This window comes from Falco biarmicus, chromosome 2 (genome assembly GCF_023638135.1).
Source record: "Falco biarmicus isolate bFalBia1 chromosome 2, bFalBia1.pri, whole genome shotgun sequence".
Lineage (NCBI taxonomy): Eukaryota > Metazoa > Chordata > Aves > Falconiformes > Falconidae > Falco > Falco biarmicus.
Window position 1 is genome coordinate 5,255,132 of NC_079289.1, and position 15,444 is coordinate 5,270,575.

General features: G+C 39.5%; 1 protein-coding gene across 6 annotated transcripts in view; it reads right to left on the minus strand.

Moving 5' to 3' along the window:
- The window catches only part of TENM4 (teneurin transmembrane protein 4), a 353,793-nt gene that overhangs the window by 202,495 nt on the left and 135,854 nt on the right, over window positions 1-15,444 (minus strand). For all 6 annotated transcript variants that reach the window (XM_056329464.1, XM_056329465.1, XM_056329460.1 and 3 more), the window contains 3 exons: window positions 13,138-13,390; window positions 7,809-7,907; window positions 5,494-5,729 (listed from right to left, as the gene is read on the minus strand). In XM_056329464.1, the coding sequence (XP_056185439.1) occupies window positions 5,494-5,729; window positions 7,809-7,907; window positions 13,138-13,390 (588 nt within the window). The remainder of the gene's footprint in view (window positions 1-5,493; window positions 5,730-7,808; window positions 7,908-13,137; window positions 13,391-15,444) is intronic.

The following is a 15,444-nucleotide window of genomic DNA, read 5'->3' on the forward strand; positions in this document are numbered from 1 at the left end:
AGCAGCTGCCCTCGCTTGTTCCTTAACAAGAGTGAAGTGTGATTAAGGCTAACATAAAGCCCTGTGATCTTCCCATCTCTCTGCTATGGAACAAACAATGCAAAAAGTTTCCTGCAACTCCATGCACTTTTGAACGATCAGTTGGAAGCTCACATTGATGGCATCTCTCAGTGGGGCTGAGACTATTTGCGTGTCTTAGCTTTCCTGAGATAATTTACAAGGGCAAAATTCAGAGCTCAAGAACAAAAAAGACAAGAAGATCATTCAAACCTGGATGGAAGGGTCAGCATCTGTCTTGATGTATTTTCTGTCTTTAGTCAGGTCAATCTGCAGTATTTGGAATATATTAAAATACAAGCAGACATTTCCAGGGTTGGTCCAGCTCTTGTTGCAGACACTGGGACCAATGCTATCAACTGTGACTGCATTTAAACCAGTGCTACAGTAAATGGAGTTGCTGCAGTTTAAGAGGAGCATGTGCATGAGAAGAATAAGGCCTGTATTCCCCAAATGTCACTGGGTATGAAAGAGCGAGCTAGATGTCACTTAAACCGAATGACTTAGGGAGAGGGACTGTCCATGCATTTGGTACAGTAAGAGCCAGCTTTCACAGAAAAAAAAAGACATATTCAGGTTCTGTTATACAAGATAAAAATGGTAGCACTGGGTCATGATGATGGCCCTTCTATATCAGTATCCTGAAATGTTATGTTTCACACACATCGTAAAATACATTAATGATAATACTATAGCACCTTTCAGACTGGATCTGACAGTTTTATAGATTAAGCGTAAAATCAAGTAAATGAGACTCAAAGTTACTGAGTGAACTGTGTGCAGTAATTTTGTGAAGAGGTGAAAGAACCAAGAAAGGACCTCGAAACTCCTCTTTAGGTGACAGATTGACTTCATAACATAAAGGCTTTTCTAGAACAGATTGTTTCACTCCCGTTTCTGCATATTATCTAAGATAAGATGGAAATAAAAAAGCACAAAAATATCTTTGTAAATCAAAAGAACAAATGGCAACAGTAGCAAAACAGAACTTAATCTGGGATCAGAAAAGAAATATTGAAACAGAAAATGAAAGGAACTTGTTGGCAGGGTAATAAATTGGTTTATATTTTAACTTGAATAAGAACCTTAATATCAAGGTATAAATGTAGGATTAATAGACATAGCTCAAGTTTAATAACTAACCGTTAGCAACTTTTCCTATTGATCTCAAGTGGCATGTAAACACCATGGTAATTGGTATACTAGATGCCCCTAGCTGACTAGTTAGTTAGCTAAAAGCTTTGGAGAGCTGCTTTCAATTGGGTTTATTACAGAGCATCAAAGAATCGTGGACAAACTGAGCTGAAATTAGCTTTCAGGGTGATGCCTAGACAATAAAAAGAAAGACACTTTATAAACAAATCATAGTTGTAACACAGTTTTACTGTCAAAGCATTTTGCCTGTAGCAACCAACACTGTTCTTTTAAGTGAAGCTGCATCTGTATGGAGTTCAAACAAATGCAGAGCTGAGAAGTAGAGAGAGTTTTGACTCCAGTCTAGGCTTCACAATATGTTTTCCAGCCCTAACTTTAATCTAAATCAAATGCTCGTCTTTCCTGCTGTTGATGCAATATAACCGCAGCACATGCTTAAGTATAGGAAAATGGCAAGTGCCTAACTACATCAAATTGTACTTCCATCTAGTCTGGAATCTACATCAGGCAGAGGATAATACCTTCTGTTTCAGAAGAAAGAAACTATTCTCCATCACTAATTCATTTAGAAACTGTTCCACAGATCTAGCCAAACAGCTGCTGGGCATGGAGATCAGGACAATCAAACAGGTCTTTTCTGTTTCTAAACTCAGAAATTTTCCTCCCAGGCAGTGGAGCAATGTCAGAGATTCTTTACAGTGCCATGCTGACAGGTCTGGTCTCTACCAGGTACAGAAACTCTGCTGGCAAAGCATCTGGACATCAACACACCTCATGGTATTATCTCTGCCATAAGAATCTTGCCATAAATCAGCTGTCTCAGGCAGAGCTCCGTGGCATACAGACCCCTTCACATCCCAGCAAAAGCCATAAAAATTTTCCTTGTTTAGCTGTCAATTGAATGGATAGTCCTAAAATGGGGAATTTAAAGTGGTGTCTCTTCACAGCCTCCTGGAACAGCAAATTTGCAGGTCAGTTACAAGCTGCTTTGAGAGGCCTTTCATTTCAGTGGTTCCTGCCATTTTAATGTTACAGCCCTGATCTGCCACTGCTTTTCTCTTTGGTGTTCTCACCCCAGAAGACAAGCTTCTGCAGAGCTCACAAGATTTGCATAAGCTGTGTGTGCACAAAACTTTGACGTGCATTGTTGCCACTGCCTTAGTGTGTGTCTCTGAATATTTGAAAAGGTGGCAACAAGTCAATCAAAAGCTGGTTAATTCAAATGAAAACCAGCTTCTGGTGTTTAATATACCCTGTTATATTTTGTTTGTCATTATCTCTCCAGACCAGTGACTCAGCCCTGTAAAACCTTCAGCGTGATCACAGTGTTGACACATGATACCAGCTGTTCGGCTTCCATGGACTTCTATTTATGCTACTTCTCCTCTCCTTTGAAAAAGCCCAGCAAGATAAATGAACCTCAGACTATTAAATGCCATAAAGACTTTCATAAAATAATGGAAACTCTGCCTTTCAGCCTTAAACAAATGATTTAGCAAGTGCTTCAGATGAATTTCAAAAATAACTAGCTTCAGCAAAGAACTTCAGACATGACCCAATGCTTCGCAGTTTCCAGGTGGCTCTGCCTGCCTCAGATGGTTGCCCATCACAGCTGTGTCTGAGCATCTGTCACACAAAAAGTATTGCCAATAGCAGGACTCCCTTATGTATCTTTTGATGTCGCTAGCTCCACACACTTGTACAGGAAGGTAAGGCCAGCAATGGGTTGTTTTTAATATTTATTCAGAGGACTCTGAGTTGCCTGATGCTGTGAAGAGCATCCTGAATCCCTAGGCATTACTCTGAAGTATTTCCATTAACCGACCAGTGCATAAAAAAATAGAGTAAATGCCAAGCCACTGCCATGGGACCCAATCCAAAGTCCATTCACTTAAATGGGAGTCTTTCCAGTGACCTCAGTTTGCATTGGAAAATGAAAATGGTCATTAAAAAGATAATTTCTATGGTTGTTTTAACTAACAAGAGCAGATGGAATATAGCCAAGTTCCCAACACTCATGAGCTGTTCTATAGATTAGACCTTCTTACTCATGATTAAGTTATATCTTACCACTCAAATAGTCCCCATGGCATCAAAAAGAGCAAGACACTGCTTACATGAGGAAAGGTATCTGTAAGAAAACGCAACTATGCAAATATAGGGAGGGAAAAAAAACAAAAACTGGAGGAAAAATGGTGATTTGTTTTAATAACAGACCAGGTTATTTAAAAGAATGAACCAATTCCTGTTAAGAACTGTGTAATTTTTATAGAATTCAAAATGTCTCAGCTTAACTTAGTAAAAGTACAAATATTTTGACTCCCTGATTAATTTTTTTTCTTTTGGTTTAGGTGATACAATTCTCATCTGCAACTTGACAGGATGTAGAAAATAATTACAAATGAAAAGGTTATTCATAATTTTTAAATGAGTTAATTAGTAAACCCTGCCAGAGTCACTCATTACAGTAATTAATAATTGATTATACTTGAAATTAAACACATTTTTTCATCAAAATCTAATTAAATATCTGCCTCTTTGCTTGTTGATTAGAACACTGGGTCTGGTACAGACAATCTTTGCTAAGTATGTTTATGCTGAACTGAACCATCGAATTTGATTTTTAATAATTGATAGTTCCTTTAGAAATTAGTAATTATGACCCATAATTACAGCAGTTCAACCTGATCAGCATTTCTGGCACCTTGCCAGCCATCCATTGGAGCCTGGCAAATGCCACAGAATTCATCTGAATGGAGAAAAAAGGATGGGAGAACACTCAATGGACCTGTCTCTTCAGTTCATTAACTGTGATTTTAAAACAGGAGCCCGATCTTTCCAGAACCCTGAAACAAAGGGGTTTGAGTTGGAGAACACTAAGTGGCAAACCAAACTCTTCTCCATCTATCAAACGGCACAGACCTCCTCCGTCAGAATTAACAGGCACTGCTATTCTGAGTTATAACAATACTCCTCTGCCACACTGAGATAATGTCCAAAGGAACCATGTTCAGGGCATAAGGAGAATACCAGACAAATGAGAAAGGCGAGTCCAAATGTACATAGCAAATGATGAAAATTGACTGCATATTTCATCAAACTGCTGCTGATTTAATGTTGGTTAATTAATCATTCCTGCTCCTCTTACAGGAGACATAAAAGTGACCAGAGTATGATGCAAGGCAGAAGTGGAAAAGTATCAGTCATTAAAGAAGCGTACATAAAAGGAACACAGCAAAAGCAGTCCTTTGTGGTAGTGCTAATTATACTCATGTGAAATGAAAGCAAAAAATCTTTCGATCCAGGCTAAGATTTGTAATTCTAACCACAACCTTTTATAGATCATTAGTGTACAGGAAGTCACAGCCAAATCAAAAAAGCTCATTTGTGCCATGAGAAATGGGCTTTTTTTACCCATGATCACATCTGTTAAGTGTCTGACAACTAGAGTTTGCACCACTGACAGTTTAAAACAGAAGTCTAGGACTGGACCTTTGACAGATATTTATAACACAAATATCAAATCTAACTGAAGAAAAAGTAATGGTAACACCCCAAATTTACAGGCTGAAAAACACAATTTTCACTTCTAACAGTTCAATTACTTTTGCAACAAACACTGAGAATGCTTCTTTGCAATGAACAGGGACAACATTTATAAACCAAAGAAATTCAGATCATGCACAGCTCAAGAAAAATCCACTTCTACACCCAAGTAGCAAATTTCCCCAACTCCTCCTACTCAAAAAAGGACCTGTTGGACCATGATCTAAACCCAGTCTTTCTCCACCCTCCCAGTCACCCTGTGGTCTTCAATATAGTTGGTTAAATGGCGGATGTACCACAAAAAGACAGAATAAACCTGTATTTTTATGTATCAGGATCTTAGTTCTGATGTTGTCCCATCAAAGTCAATGGCAGAAAACTCGCACAGACCTGGATGTGACTGTGACTGGAATACAGACTTCAATGCCGGTTTTAGTGGGCTGCTTTGAAAAAAACTGGTGAGTTTATCTCACTCCAGGTATACTTTCTTCTTCAGAACATAAACAATCCATGCCACTGAAGGGAGCACAATGTATGACTCGTGTTCTACTAAGGTCTTCTAGCTCTATGACATGTGTTAGACTCCCTACCACAGCACTGCAACCACACTTAAGTCAACAGAGGCCTTATTTGTACCATAATCTTGACCCTCTGCTTCCCAAACATTACCATTACGGGTGGGTTTATAGACAAATGAAAGAAAAGCAGAAAAAAACCCCACAGAAATAAGCTTACCTATGAAATACGCCAGCAGGATCACCAGCGTGACCGAGATGACAATGGCACTCAGAGCAGCGCATTTCCAGTTACAGTACTTATAGGGTTTCTTCAGGTTAAAGGCAGGCCTAGAGAAGGTACTTCTGGGAAGGGGCCTAGGGGGAGGTGAGTACACAGTGCTGGACGTCAAGGGATATCCCGGTGATGTCGTACAAAAAAGGGGAGAAGTGCCTCCAGGTTTGAAGAGGAAGTGCCTGAGGGAAGAAAGACCAACAGCAAGTGACTCCTCACACAAACTGAAGCTGAGGGAGACGGACGGGAGGATGGCGACTGCTGCTGGAACGAGGAAAGCAGCTCCACACAATGCTGGCTACAAACATGGATGGCATGCACAAAAGAGAAGAATAAAAATCAAAGGCAAGTCACACAGAGTAAAGGAAAACAAAACGAAACAAAAAATCACAGTGCCAACAATGCCACAGAGAACTCTTCAAGGGCATTAGTCCCCTCTGTGGAAGAGCTGACGTTAGAGTGAGATGAAGACCCCAAGCACAGCTACAACAGACTGGTGGCACAGGCAGCACCGGGGGCCTGCTCACACTCCCACAGAAATGCCCTACGGAGACTGAAGAGGAGCGTAGGTCAGATTAAAGAGGGGAGGGTGTTTACCAATTCATTGATCACTGCATGAGAGCGTTTTTTGTATGGCATCGGTGAATGGAGATGGGGAAAGAGAGCTTAAGCCATTCCATAGCACCCAAATTGTCACAGAGGGGAATATTCACACTGTCCCCACCCTGCAAATTTAACCATCGAACAATGGCATGGCTAAAAGCATCAAAGCCCAAATATCAAGTCCTGTGTCTCACTAGTGGGGAAAGGCACTGCTTCCAGGAAGCAGTCCAGAGCACCTTAGTTTGATGCTTACCTTTAAAAAGTGTGAATCACTGTCAAAGGCAACAGCATTTCCTGTCCAGTGACACATTGGGAGGCACTGTATTTTGCCCATTACTACAAACGCAGCCCGAGAGCCAGCCTATGAGGACCTTGTGTGAGACTCATGAAAGTCAGCACACAAGGAACCCACTGCAGTCCATGAGTTCCTGACATGAAATATCCCAATGGGAGTTCTCTCCATGGGAATCCTAAATGAAAAAACTAATTTCGGTGGGACATCATGAAGTATAAGGCATTCAGATTTTGGGAATGAAACTTGGGAAACAGATCTGACTTGTCTATCACCATGCTGATGTAAAAGAAAAATGCAGCTTGTGAGGACTGAGAAACAGCCCCGGTGCAGTCTGCACCTTCTGCCATGGTTTATGGGGCCAGATTTGCAGCCAGCATAAATGCAATCAGCATGGATCCATGGGATTCAGTCAAGCCAGTGGATTACATCAGATGAAGATGTGGCTCTATTTTCCCCTTGAAGTCATTTGTGCAGTTACAGGGGGAAATGTCACATGCAGAAAGACCATCATGCACAAAAGCCACTGATATGTACAATATAAAGTAACACATAATTCTCCCAAACAGGTATTTGTAGTATTACAGCCATGGTTTTATTGGTACTAGACTAAGCATGACTGCAGAGCATTAGAGAAAGATTCATTATTTCTACTAATGCTCTACATTGAAACAGTAATTTTCACAAAGAGCAGATACTATTCTGTGTTTTGTAAAGTATTTACTTAGACACAGATGTATCTGTTCTGAGCAAAGAGGTACCTGCAGTGTTCAAGTACACCAATTAGATCTTCAGTTAATGATGGCTACCAAATTAGAAAGTGCCAACACAAGGTCAACGGTTTTGGCACTAAGTGTCAAGTTAAAAGCTGCTTATAACTTAAAAGTTAAGTGATCAAAAGTTAAATAAAGATGCCAGAATAGGTGGTTACGTCACAATCAAAGGCTTGGCTTACACACACTGCTAGCAGACATTTTTAAGACACGGTATGTGGAAAATAATAGTTCAACAATGAAGTATAAGGCTGCCAGCACAATAACGGTTTAAGGTTTTTATGAAACTTAAATTAATCTTCGTTTATATGGGACTCAAAATTGCTGTAGGTACTTCTTACTAATGAAATGACTTTCAAAACAACAAGGGAAAAAAAGCAAATGGCATGCTGTGGCGCACTAGCATATTAATGAATCTGAATTAATAGGTACAGGACACAGCGCTCCAAGCCCCAGAACCTCATTTGTTTAAAGCCATCCTGGAAGAGGCCAGCAATGGTGTTGCCCTTAAACATCACTAATATGACCAAATGCTTTCATGCAAGGATCATAATGACTACAGTAAACAGGAAGACCACATAAGTGTCACATACCCATCATTGTAAGCACCGTCATGTCGGGAGGAGGTGAGAATGTCCATCTCAATGAGGTTGTCCTGCAATGTCTCTAGGAATGTCTGCTTTGCTATGTTTCTACATACATATGGAAACATGAATGAAGCCAGTGAGTCATGCATATATGAAGTGTGATCTTATAAACCACAATGGTTATAGTGCAGTTATGCGTGGAATTAGAATGATGGACCATATATTTATATGTATAAGATGCTACACATATACATATATAGCTTTTAAGAATGCTCACTTCTCTATATATACACTATATATATGCATATACACACATACAAGCACACACGCCCATGTGCATGTATAAAAAAAAGTTGATGTCTCTCTTCATTTCATGTTATTTATTGCAACTGACACATGAAACCTTCTGAATGGCTTGATTCAGAAGACTAGATCCCAGTCCAGCACAGCTGTAACCTCATTATACTCCTGCATCTGTGTTGTCACTCTGAAAAGGCGTAGTGCAGTATCTATATCCCACTGTGGCAAATACCTTGGCAGCACACTTCCATCTAATGTCCTCATGGATCTCCAGTGAAAATCTGCCACTCCTTTGCTTAAGTTTCAGTTTTGCATTTGTGAACTTTTTAGTTACCGATTCATTTGTTTTCCTTTGTGGAGCAACAACTTGCTATTTACAAGTTTCAAAATGCAAGTTTTGCTCAGTGTGAGTATTCCAAATAAGTCTCCAGTGACAAGCAGACAGAAGCTGGAGAAAGGTTATGCTGTAACCCAAATTCCAATACCAGAGTATTGGTTATAACCTGGATAATACAGGCAATAGGAAAGATACTTAGGGCCTGCACGTGAAAAAGCCTGGCTTTGACTTCACACACAATAGTGGCATTTTGCAATATCTGGCCTCCCCAGCATGCAGTTTGATGAGTCACATTTTGACCTATATATGCTAAACTGTTTTGTACTTTTTGAGGAGAATAGCAGGAACATAAAGAATTAAGTCAGAGGCACAGCTGGGAACACACTGTGTCTTTCTCACCTTTAGGATTGTTTCTCAAGGCCTGACAAAAGAATATTCTTCCCATCTTTTTTAAAACGAGAAACAGTCCTGATTTTGCCCATGTCTGTTTTCAGCATCCAAACTGAATCTAAGCCTGCATGCGAATAAATTCCTTGGGCAAAAGTAGTGAAAGGAACATAACAGCACTGTGACACTTTATCACTTATGCAGGATTAAGTGCTTACAGGATATAAGTGACATGATGTGAACTCAAACGAGAAGTCCTCTGTCAAAGACACTGGATCCAGGTAACATGTCTTACCAAGAGAAACCAACCACGTCACGTTATGCAAACCTTGATACCGTCTCTTCTAAAATGTCCTCAATCTTAAGCTTCGTTTCTACTTCTTCCTCTCCCTGCTGCTAATGCCAGCACTTCTTCAGCTCAACTCACTGATTTTGGAGGCCTCTGGGCTGCTTTGACAGAACAGATCTACCCCTTGATCTGAATGAAAGTAAATGACTCCTATTCATAGCTTTGGAGTGAAGTGAACCGACATGCATGAGCTGTGTGCCATAGCACTTGAGACATCAATCCATCCCCAAGTGTTTGTGGCTTCCTCACATTCCCTGGGAATGCAGGAAAGGCTGGATGTTGAATTCAATGCAAAAAGAAGCAACATATGTGCATGCACTGAGCATTTAATGGGTAAGAGGCAAGGCATCTAGCAACACACCAATCAATAAAAGTTCATCAGTAGTTAAAATCCATGTCAAATTGGTTCCATGAATTTCAGTTGTGGATTGTCAATAAAACAGAAGAGGGGAGGGTTACATAATCTTATAATGTATGCATTTGTAACAGAGAGGTCGCTGGGTCACCGAGGTGACTAATGCATGACTGTCCTCCTCACTGAAGGCTGGACAGAGCCTGCTCCCTCAGAGGTTACCTGTGAATAGCTGTTTCATTAAAAAACTGTCTCCCTTCTCATTATGAGTTGTGGTGGCAGAATCTTTACATGATTACCGCATGAAATTCCCTGGGAATGGATGTCTCCTGAAAGCTGTTGGTTTGTCAACTAAACCTCCATCTAGTTGGCATTTATTTACTCCCACAAGGGTAAATGCAAGGGAACAGAAAGGAGGTCACAGAAGAAGGAAGAGTGAGGAATAAATATGGGGGTAACTGACTTACCTGTCAGGAGTGACTGCTGAGCAAAGATCTTCTCATCACAACCTTGATAATATATTGCTTTTAAAGCAACAAAAAAGGGAGCAGACAGGAAAAGAAAGCGGAAAAAGGAGAAACAGAGAAAAGGGAGTAAAGGGAAACTAATGAAAAGGAGGGAGAGAAGAGGAGGGGCTCTTCCTCTTGCAACATACAAAGTTCTCAGACACAGGATACGCTTATACCTGTGCTACACATCTCTGCTTGCCTTTGCATTACAGTATGGCAATTTCCAGGCAGTGACAAGCCACCCTAAATTCCCAGTTCTGAACACTTCCTGGAGTCCACGGAAGTCAAAATCGAGCCTCTTTAAACTCTGGGGTGCTTAAAATCTGTAGCTGTAGGCATGTTTCACAGTCTGTGACAATCCCTGTTTAAAAGACATTGCTTTTTCTTCATGTTTTCTCTCTCTGTTGACTAATACGGGATTTTAAAAAAAATGGATATTCAATGGAAATACAATTCCATTTTTGACATGAGATTACTATAATCTCCTGTTGCTGTACTTCAAAGGCCTTAATTCTTGGATTAATGTCCTTGGCCAGGATTTATTCTTTTACATGTTGGGCATTTTATTCTCTTAGGTGGAGGTCTTTTTTTGGTTCTAAAAATCTTTGCACTGGGGAAGGTCAACTTCATCGGAGAGGTGGAATTTGGCATGCAAGTTTGCTAAACAGCTCTCAAGCCTGGTCTTTTACACCTACAGCATTCCCACCAAAGGAAATGGAAGGCCTCTCCATGTCAGAAGAACAGACTATCAGAGTGAAGATTTGTCACAGATTTACTGACTGTCTGTGCAGCACAGCCTCTTTGCATTATGACACCATTATAGCACATTTTAATTTCTTAATGTTGTTTAGCGGAGGAACAAAAGTCTGTCAGTTGTGCTCCGTAAATGTGCTCATTTGCTGTTTGGCATAAAATTACATACTCTTGTCCAACATGTTCATTCTCTGAAAGGACACTGGCAAATTTATGCCATTCCAATGAGTGTGTCAAAAGCCACATCAGTCTTGAAACAACCTATTTTTTACCTAATTAATAAAATGGTTAAACTGAGGATCAATTACAAATGTGACTGATTTGTGATGCAAGTGAAATCATCAAATGATGCAGAAAGATCTCTTCATGCAGGTAGACCTCCAGCTTCCAGTCTGGTTAACAGCAATAATATGATAAACGCGATAGGCAGAAAGAGCAGACTGCTTCAGATCTTGAAAAATGATTTTGTGGAGAAGAAATGAGGACAGTAAGGATGTACTCATTTGCAGTTTAACAGGAACATTGCAGGACTAGCCAGATAATTGTTCTGTCTGTGAACTCCTGCATTTATTAAGCTGTGGTAGGGTTGTCTCTTCATTTCCCTCCCTGATTGCCACCAGAACTGGACAAATGGGGGCAGGATGTTTTCAGCTAAGAACTTTTATCTCTGACATTCCTCCACTGATCCAGCAGCAAGGACGGTCCTTCTCAATTGCAAGGTGGGTTCTGAGAGACTCCAGTCAGATGTGAGGATGTCTTGGCACTATTAAACCAGTATATTATCTCTTTTCTGAAGAATTCATAACTTGGTTTAGAAAAAGGCACAGGGCTTCCTCCAGAACTGTAAAGGATTATTCACTAAAGGACTTCAGGAGAGTGGCCTAAGTATTTTTTTTTATGGGTTGTTTTGTTGTTTGGGTTTTTTTTAAATAACACATAAAATGTGTTATTTAAGTATTACTTAAATACTATACCCAATGCTTGGGTATATATGCTCAAGAATTAGTAACACAATATAATTACTGAAACTGTTGCCAAGTCATACTTGCAGCACTTGCTTACAATTTTGTCTTAATCTTTTGGATCTAGCTTCTTAGTTGGGTCTTTTTAATCAAGCAGTCACAGAGAAATTAATTATCCTTAAATGCCATAAAATGTAATATTGAGGTCTGTTTTGGAAGTTTCAGAGGGCCAGCACACAGATCTTCTTCTCAAGATCAACAAATGCGCTCATTTTTAAAAAACATTTTCTTAGCAGAAGCTGGAAAAACTGGGTACATTTTATCCCAGGATACAGACAAAGCTACCACTGATGAGATTCCCACAAGTTGTGCTGTGACAAATTTGGCCCCTGGCTCTGTTTTCAGTTAGTATATCTTTTTTAACTGTCTAAAATTTTTCTTGTTGGCTTGAGAACGTAAGAGAAACAAGGCAAAAAAGGCAGCTAAGTAAGTGCACCATGTTAGGCCTGGAAGACTTTACTGTAGACTGAAAAAGATACCATGTGTGGGGGCTAATAAATCCAGCATCTCCAGTGGTTTCTCAGCAGCAAAGGAAACGGTGAAGCAAAATCTCTGGAGAATGCCAAAACTGAGCTTCAAGTGGGACAGCAAGAAGTAGATGCAGTCACCATCAAATGGGAGGCCTGAGGCTGAGGGAGTATGACAGCTCCCTTTTTGAGAACCTACTCAGAACCCAAAGAAATCTATGAACTAGAACAACTCAGTGCACTCTTGTCACACCCTTCATGTGTTGCATAGGTAGGAAAGAATTTAAGAGCTAAATGGAAACACTATTAACTGACTGATGCCATGCTATCCAACATTTCATGCTTGCTAGAGCAATGTTGTAGGACAGTAAAATGCAGCAGCTGACCTCATTAGGTAAAACAAGATCAACCTTTCCTGAATGATGTACTACAGAAGTATCTGCTTGATGAGGCACAACTAGAAGGCTAAATCTTTTCAATATATTGATGGATTGCAGTTTCTTAAATAGGATATTGATTTATCCTACCACATAGGAAGAAAAGACATTAAAGGAAAATATAAAAAAAAGAAAACCAAGAACAATTTAATGTATGATCCTGATTCCAACTTCAAATGAGGAAAATAATCTTATGAGTAGCTGTTAAAGACAATATTCTTAGTTTATGAAAGAAGAGCAATTTCCTCTTCTCCTAGTCCAAATAAAAAGACACAAGGTATTATAATAAGTACAACTCAAAATACATAAGCCAAACACTAGTTCACAAACTGAATGGCTAGCAGTATAGATGTCTCTATTTTCCATAACAACCTTAGCACACACAGTCACAACATTGTAAAGTATTAAAGAAAATGACCTACCTAGTCTCCAGTGGGATGTTACTGTTAAGTAACCAGTTGTCCTGAGCATGGGCTGGCTCTTGAGTACTGGCTGGCTGTTCTCCAGAGAGAGAGTGATCTGTAGGAGCTGGGCTGGGGTTGCTACGTGGAGTGAAGTTCCCTCTGTTTAGGGAATTGATGGAGGCCGCGTGATGTTGATTTGGGGTGTGAGCATGTGATATTGGAGGTGGTGGAGTTCTAAGTCTTGAATGATTTTGAAGATTTGGAGGATGATCTAAAACACAAGTAAAATATTTTTAAGGTTCATGATTTGAATTATTCCATACTGTGCTCATTTATGTGCAGGCACTTCTAAAAGGTATGAAGGCTGGCATGCCACATATCCTAAATCAAACACAAAAGGGTAAGATAGCCTTGGTTCCATATGCTCTAATGACATATGCATTGATCCCCTCCCCGACGGCTAGAAAAGTAGTTTGGTTTCATGCACAGAAGTTGTGAAAGCTCACACCAAGTTGTGATAAAGCATGAAAAATATAACCAGCCTGGATAGATAACATTTTAGAGTAATTTTATGATGGATATACAGCTCCCAATGAAGTTTGTTGTTTTGCCCTAGAACTTTAAATAGTTAAGTCAACAAGAAGGCTGAGAATATATTTAATCATAGACTGAGTTTAGGGAAAGCCATAAAACTGTGTCAGTTACACAATTTAACAAAATCCAACAGTTTGTACTTAGAGATGTACTCAAACTGAGTAAAAAATGCAAGTGGCATAAAAACTGAGGTGTCAGGAAAATGAAACAACATATGGTGAAGAAAGATGTAAAGATCAGTGATATGGCTACTTTGAGTAAAACTCAAAGTATTTGTTAGCCAACAGTCTGAGGGAGGTAGACTGTGGAAGGCAAACACTTTAGAAAGGTCAAGCTAGTACTGATTATACTCATATTTGTGTTTTGTGGGTTTTTTTAACTAATCATCAAAGATTTTTTTCACATGTTTTCTGCAAACAAAGAAAAACTAAAATATTTGATGGAACTGGAGGAAGACTGACAGTTCAGCATACTGCATATGGGATACAGGAATCTTATTCCTCTGTGATTTTAGTAGGTTTATGCTTGAAAGTCACAAATGCACAACACTTATCCAATACATTATCTGAAAAACATGTACATCCCATCAATTTAATACTTACCAGATAGACTTCTGTATCATGAAAAAATAACACTCATTTACTGTCTAATTAGAGAGCTCAGAACTGAATGAACTATACATAGTCCTAAATTACAGTGAATGGTATCAAAACTACCATGACATTTAATGACACTTTTGAAATCTAGATTAGAACTTGGATTCAGTAGAGGAACAGATAAAGCATTTACAATATCTCTGTAGCCCCTTGGATCTTTAGACATGCAAGACAGAACGTAAAGAGGTATGAGAGACATCCCATCCCTTCTCTCTTCACCCTGTATTGACTCACACTACCTTACCATTAACTATGGCTGAGCATATAGAAAACTTAGAGTGGTTGAGTTGGTCTAGCAAAAAAATAGAAGGTGTTAATTACAAAGGGGCCCTTATTTTGTTTGAATGTGTATTTACCTCTGGCTCTGTTAGGTTAGGTGTGGGACTAGGGGTATATATTCCATGGAGAGAACCGAGTGCTTTTAGGGTCCCAATCCATTTTACCCTATACTCCGAGAAAGGTCAGAGAAATAGTGTATATATATCTATATCTATCTATCTATATATCTATCTATATATAAAAAATATATAATATATACTTTATATAAATAGTACAAATATAAATAGCATTCATATACAAAAGTGCTCTATTGTATATCAGTACAACAGAGAGTGCCACACTCCACAAAAGAGGTCTATACCGGTCATTACATTTAGACAAATAGATTCTTCCCAGTAATCTAATGGAGTATTCAGAAGTCTGACTTAGCAAAGCTCATCCAAAATTAATAATGCCAAACTGGACTCTGACCTAACACTAGCTAGCCCTGGCAAATTCTGTACATCAACCAGCAAAATAAAGGGAATGACGGAGCAATGACCAGGGACTGTACAGACAAGAAATATCAGAACTAAATCATATCTGACCACACCACGTGAAGCAAGGCGTCCAGCTGTCCTTGGACTGGATATTACTGGGGACTGTCATTTAACTGAAGCCCTGACCATGGAGATAACAGTGGAAGAATCTTACTGCTGGCTTAGTTATATTAGTGACCCCTTTTCCCATGCAACAGTGGCCGTGACTGCTCAGCCTGGCCCCCTTCACTGAGAGGCAGCAAAAAGACAGGAGGATA